This window comes from Ixodes scapularis, unplaced genomic scaffold (genome assembly GCF_016920785.2).
Source record: "Ixodes scapularis isolate PalLabHiFi unplaced genomic scaffold, ASM1692078v2 PGA_scaffold5__190_contigs__length_132052651, whole genome shotgun sequence".
Classification (NCBI taxonomy): Eukaryota; Metazoa; Arthropoda; class Arachnida; order Ixodida; family Ixodidae; genus Ixodes; species Ixodes scapularis.
In genome coordinates, this window is record NW_024609880.1 from 55791614 (window position 1) to 55798611 (window position 6998).

The 6998-nt window shown below is 46.7% G+C and overlaps 1 protein-coding gene across 1 annotated transcript; it reads left to right on the forward strand.

Annotated features, from left to right (window-relative positions):
- Positions 1-867: 867 nt before the first annotated feature.
- On the forward strand, positions 868-2319 carry LOC115332679. Its single transcript, XM_040218639.2, has one exon. The coding sequence runs from the start codon at positions 868-870 to the stop codon at positions 2317-2319; it is 1452 nt and encodes a 483-aa protein (XP_040074573.1).
- Positions 2320-6998: the final 4679 nt, after the last annotated feature.

Sequence of the window (6998 nt, forward strand, 5' to 3'; positions counted from 1 at the left end):
CGCAGCCTACTTGATATTTACAATGATGTGTGGAACAGAGAAACCTTCCCAGCTTCATGGAAACTAGCGAAGATAATTCCATTACTGAAGTCGGGAAAAACACCGAAAGAGCTGGGATCATTTCGCCCAGTCAGTCTGACAAGCTGTGTAGGAAAAATCTTCGAAAAGATGATTCAATCACGTCTACAATGGTGGATGGAAACAACCGATGTATTACCGGAACAATTAACCGGATTTCGACCTCGGCGATGCACTATAGACTCAGTCTTAGATCTGGTAACAACTATTGAACATGAACGGGCATCCGGAAATATGACGATCGCTGTATTTCTAGACGTGCATCGTGCTTTTGACACCGTGAGTCACGAACATGTACTCCGTGGACTTCTACGGCTTAAGATACGAGGCCGTATGATCCGCTGTATACGCAACTGTCTCATGCACAGGAAGATATTTGTAAGCACGAGTGAGGGAAATAGCAAACAACATGAACTGCACCACGGTGTGCCACAAGGCAGCGTGTTAAGCCCCACTTTATTCAATGTAGTCATGGCTGAACTGCCAAGTAAACTTCCTTCACCACTGAATGTGTCCATCTACGCTGATGATATCTGTATATGGGTGTCTGGGTCTTCTGAGAGCAAACTACAAGAACAACTGCAGTATGGCCTTAATGACACATACAGTTATCTTCGTGAAAGGGGCATGGACATTTCAGTTCAAAAATCTGCATTTCTTCCATTTACTAGAAAGCACCTTAAGAATTTTAAATTGACACTTCAAGGACAACATATTGAAAAGGTGAAGTGGCATCGTTTTCTTGGAGTTACGCTGGACTGCTCCCTCACATGGTCAAGACATATTAACATGCTTGAGGAAAAAATCAACAGAGTCATTAACGTTCTTAGATATGTGGCAGGTGCCAGATGGGGAGGCTCGACTGATGGACTACTGCTATTGCATACAGCTCTAGTACGCCAGACTATCGCATACTCCATTCCTGTTTTACATGGCCTCTCACCAACACTGGAGAAACGCTTGACATACATGATTGCGCGAAGTTTGCGCGTATGTTTTGGACTCCCCCGCGCAACATCTAGTGACCTTGTCATTGCTGAGGCCAAGGAACCTCCAGTACCTGTTCTCCGGGAACAAGAAACATGCCGTCATTATCTTCGACTGGCTTCGCACTCACATGCTCGACCCTTGTGCCAAAAGATACTTCGACGGACGGAGTCTAGCTTTCACCGACTTCTCGTAGGACTACCCGTCGCAGCACCCCATCATGCGCATTGGCTTCCAAGTCTAATCAACCCTCCGTGGACAATTCCGTCACTGGAGATACAGACCGAAATTCCTGGTCTTGGATCAAAATCTTCGGTGGCCCCCCTGGTGGCGAAGACAATTTCCCTCTCCCATTTAGAGGCACGCTACAAAGACGACATTCATATTTACACAGACGTGTCAACATCTAACAAGGGGACACCATCTGCTTACTCAATCCCGATGTTAGACACATTTAAATGTTTCCGATTGTCCCATCATACATGCTCGACGTCAGCGGAGTTACATGCAATACTTTCAGCATCATCATTCATTCCAGCATTCGGTACACCATCAAACTGGGTTATTCTAACGGACTCAAAATCATCCCTAGAGTTATTACAGGGCATGCACCTTCGTACTTCCCAGGCGACCATTCTATATCGGGTGCAACTCACATTAGCACAAGCTCGACTCCACGGACATAACGTCAGGCTACAATGGATACCGAGCCACTGCCAAATCGCCGGAAATGAAGAGGCTGATCGCCTGGCAGCTCAAGCTCACGATGGTGACGCAATGGAAGCGACATCCTTTACCTCTGGAGATGCAAAATTCATCCTTCGTCACTTACGCCATCTACGTTGTCGGCAGTGCTGGCTAAAGGACACTTCAGCAAACACTCTCCTACCATATATCGACCCGGATTTTGAGCTTCCGCCACACACCGGGATGAAAAGAAAATACGACGCATTAATCCATCGACTCAGACTTGTAGTGGCCTTTACTAATAGCTTTTTATTTCGAATTAAACGCCGAGATTCGCCAAGATGTGACTGTGGAGAACCATATCAAGATGTACAACATATCCTCCTTGACTGTGAACGCTTTCGACATGAAAGGCGCCGGATGGAGATTCGTCTTCAAATATTAGATGATAGACCCCTGTCTCTGACCAAGTTGTTGGGGTCCTGGCCGACGCGTAAAAAACAAGACAGAGCAATGAATATCATTCATGACTTTCTAAAGGACACTAGAATCGTGTATGATTATTAAGTGCGAACGTACGTGAATTTCAACGGGAATGACTATGTATGTAATTTAGCAAATCGGTGCACGACTCCCAAACGGTCGTCTTATTCGCAATTGTAATTAGATTTGTTTGTAAGTTTTTTTATTGTTTTTTTTTTGTTTTTTTTACGGTTATACTTTATGTGTTTTATCTTTATTCTTTTCCTTTTATGTTCTTCCTCTTATTTATATATATTTTCTCTCTCTTTCTCGTTATGGAGTAGCCGGTGTCATTTAAAGAATACCAACATCTCTATAATAAAGAACTTATCTCTCTCTCTCTCTTACAGACTGGAATTGCATAGATGTTTCCTGTGGGCGCAACCCGGGGCGCATATTGACCTTCATTGACCTTGGCTTCGGTGTTCGTCAGCTGTTAAAGGGGCTTTGCACTGCTCATGCGGCGCATATCCTATGACACTGTGGACATGTGCCGTGTGTGGACGCTACACACGCTACAGCGTGGTTCCCCTGGGCGCACATACATTGGGCGTGAGATTTCACAAAAGTTCCAAGTGATGAATCAACGCCAAATATTTAAGTAGTACGAATCGGCAGTGTTTTCTTTCGTACAGTCTAAGCTAATCCGCGCTGTGATTCGTTATAGAAGCCCTGCGTCTGGCGTTCGGCGTTCGCATTCGAAGACGTTCGAACACTGAGTAGGAAAAAAGACAGCTAGAATTTGTGTCTATCTCACTAATCATTTCAGGCAGAGCTCGGGGGCTCTCTGGCGTCTCCGCGAGCTCCGATCTCCTCCTCTCCCTCAGTTTCTACCCGCACGGTCGGTGATAGGTCAAGACATAGGCTCCTCTATACTCACAAAGCCTGGCAGTTCGACGACAGAGCCATAGGGTGCCCGGTCGCAGATTTGGAGCGCGAGGATCTGGTGCACAGAGGATTTCTCGGGGAACCTATGGGAAAATGGTCGTCAGCGCACAGCTTTTGCAGCGGCGAGGACCTAAAACATGGCTTTCAAACCCGACAAGAAAAGAATCGGTAGCGCGAGGAACGGGAGGAGCACGAGCGGACATTCCATCGCTCGGGAGAAGTGTGTTTCGGCTTCTCGCCGCAACGGGACGCTCGTCACGTGGCTCTCCTCTCCTCCGTTGCCTGCCGCTCTACGTTTTCACTTTCGGCGGCCGCTTCTCGTGGCGATCTGCCAGGCTTTGTCAGTATAGAGGAAGCTTTGGTCTATCCCACTACACATTTCAGGCAGAACTCGGGGGCTCTCTGGCGTCCCCGCGAGCTCCAATCTCCTCCGCTTCCTCATGAATGCGACCGTGGCGCATCGAATCGAGATTTAAGTATTTTGATTGGTAGCATATGGGTTGGAGAGGATGAAGTAGAAAAACTGGCTGCGTGCGATAAGGATCTGCTCGGTTCGATGCCTCGACCGTATTTATGTAAACGTAGCCGTAGACACACATTTGCTACACTTGCGATGAAATTAGTCCAGTGTTTTGTGTATCTTCAGTTCTTCATCTCCTATGCGTCTCGTCTCAAAATTCCCAGACAATAAGAACCTCAGTCATGTTGGAATAAGCGGGAAGGGGACCACGAAGAATAAAAGCCAAGCCATATCCTGGGCTCGGAAAATTATTTCGGCCTTCGTGAGGATCAATAATGATGGTGCTGTAAGCGCCATACACGAAACCAGTTATTGCAAAGTGATTCTAAAATTTCTACCCCGTCCCTACTCTTGTACGCACTCAGGGTCCTGCAATGAAGAACGGGAAGAGAAGCTCCGTCCACGTAGAAAAACAACAACAAAAACGACGAAGACAGCGTTATGATGAAAACGGCGCTTATGTATCTCCGCCTTTTCTGTGACGTCAAAAAATTGTGCGTTCGTCGTGGCGTTATTTGTTTTTTGTAAATTTCGGGACGGAGCCTCTCTTGCAGTTCTTGCAGTGCTCGGTTTCGAGCGATGCACTTCCCGGCACTTGGTTCTGGAAGAGGAGAATATTTATGCAGCCAACCTGTTCTCGAGCATTTTTTTTTCTTACATTATGAAGCGATCATCATCTTTTGTCTCCAAAGAATGCTTGATGTTGTAATTAATCGAGCTTTTCTTGCTTCATGTCTTCACATGAAAGTAAATAGGATCAGGCCATGGGCACGTAGCCAGGGGGTGGCCCATAGGGCCCGGGCCCCTCCCCCCCCCTTGAACTCTTCTATTTTGCTGGGGCCTCCTCTCCCCCCTCCCCCTCATACAGCATACAGGCCTAGCTACACACCAATTTAGTTTACCCGCTGAATTTAGCAAAAATCTTGACGTCACGTGATCTGCCGTCACGTGACGTCTCGTTTCCCTGCTGCGTTCGGTAGGGATGTCACGTAACCCATGCACCAATTCCCTTTGCCCGCTAAATTGAGTGAGTGAGTGAAAACATGTCATTTAATGGGGACCATCCCTCTCTTGCCTATACTTCGTTTCAGCTTCGGTCCGAGCGCGGCCGATGTTACGAGCAAAAGGGCCAATCAAACAGCGTAAAGAGCGCAACGTCATGGCGTGCTCTCTGCGCTTGATAGGACTAGCCGGCGGAGGAGCACGCACAGAGAGACGGCGAATACCGGCTGGTCCTATCAACTGCAGAGAGCACGCCATGACGTTGTGCCTCTTTTGCTGTTTGATTGACCCTTTGAATCATAACATCGGCCGCGCTCGGACCGAAGCTGAAACGAAGTATAGCAACATGGGGGAAGGTTGGTAAGTTGGTAAAAATATTCGGTCTTCACTCCCGAAACGACCGCTTAACGTCTTAAAAAAAAGAACAAAAACGATCGCTCCTAAGATATTGCATTTCATGCGTTACAGGCTTTTGGCGATAATGGTCGCTGCCAATTTCTTCAATGGTGCCTAGACCCCGCTACACGGCCAGACTGTTCCGGAAAATTTGTCCTAATTTTCAGAAAATTCGATTATCGCCTCAAATAGCGTACTTTTAGATTTCGTCTCACTCCAACAAAAATAATACTCGGAAATTGTGCAATATTTCTCACGCTCGTGAATCAATGATAATATAACGCCTGAAGCTGCGGTGCGAAAAAATTAGGAACCGTTCATCTAGAAGAAAAAACACAGTAGGAGAACGTCTTTCATTGAGACGTTTCGTACGGTTCTCTTTTCCTTTGACATGAAAGTTTCTTTTTTTTTTTTCCGCAGGACACTTCCAGGTGTTATATTGGATTATGATTATCACTAGGGTGCCTCAATGTTCTTCTGTTTAGGGTGATGTCACCCTCTGTAGTACCCGATGCCGACAGCACGCGCTCACGGGTAAAACACAAAGAAATTAACCAAAAACAAAATGTCGCCATACCACAGTCAGTGCCACCAACGCGTCCAGGGACACGCTCTTTCACACGCTTCTGAACAAACAAAAAAAAAAGTATAAATAAATGTGTGGGAAAAAATGGCCGGATGCCTCAACCCTAAGCAAGGCGCAATTAGTGAGTTTCCGGAGATTTTTTTTTTGCCGTCCCGCAATGCCCTCCGCAACCCGCTACGATACTCGGAGCTCTACAGTCAAGGCTATCGGCGCGCAGGTGCTGTAGGAAGTTCTTCGTTGCGGAGGGGGAAACGCGGTCAACGAGAACTCCCTATTATCACCAGCGTGCCTGCACACACTAGGGTCCCTGCCGAACACGCGCGCTCTTGCAGTGCAAGCACCGGTCAGGGCCGCATGCTCGCGCTTGTAGGATCGGTTGTTTCTGGGCTTCATCTGGAAGGAAGTATAGCCTCCTTGGGTGCGCTTCTCACAGCGCACTGATATACTGCAGAGATACAGACACTGCAACATAGGAGTTCCGATTTTGCGTGTGTTGCTTCGTAGCAGCGCACCTGCGCGATAAGAGGAGAGAACTTCTCCAAAGCGGGAAGTGAAACACGATTTCTGAATAAAGCTCTGGCTATGGTACATAAGGAACTGCAATAATCTCACAATATATTTTTCAAACTCGAGATTTAGGAAGGCTACTTGGATATTGCGAAGATATTTGCAGCGACTCCTTTATTGGTTTAATTTTTGTGTCAACTGTCTTGTTTAGTTATCCCCTTTATAAAGTTTATATCTGTTAGATGTCAGGGTCAATAAGGTAAATTAACCCTAACTGGAATGGAGCGGTAGATGGAAGCTTGGAAATAACTTTAACGACTTCGGCGAGATCGGTTCCAAGATCAAAAAGGCGTAAAGCACTCTTTGTTTCGCGTCTTCACCCAACCACCGCGTGTTGTGATGCTGAGGTTGTGATCGCTTCCATCTTAGAGGATAAAACATTTACGTGTACCTAATTGAAAGGCCAATATGACAGCGATATACTCGTCGTTTCAGGAGGATTTCGAAAAAATTAATACTGATGATGTTTGGCCCATGGGTTCGTTCTTAAAACGATTTTTAAGGCCACTAAGGGTTGATGAAGATACTTTAACTACAATGCCGACCTAACAAAAAAAAGTGTCATTTTTAATGGGGTGTTTTGTATTCTATGCGCCTCGCAAGTGGGCTCATTTTCGTCTTCTGCGCATGAGAAAGGAAGTAGCGGTGACGTTAGAACGCCGAGCCCTGATTGGCTGATCGCGACCCCCTTCTGAGCGTCGTCTGCTCCTTTGCAACGTCGTCTGCTCGCAATGCTGTCTGCTCCTTTGCAACGTCGTCTGCGTC

Excerpts from the sequence above, each read along its gene's own strand:
- LOC115332679 (XM_040218639.2), top strand. The coding sequence starts at position 868 with ATGCTTGAGGAAAAAATCAACAGAGTCATTAACGTTCTTAGATATGTG.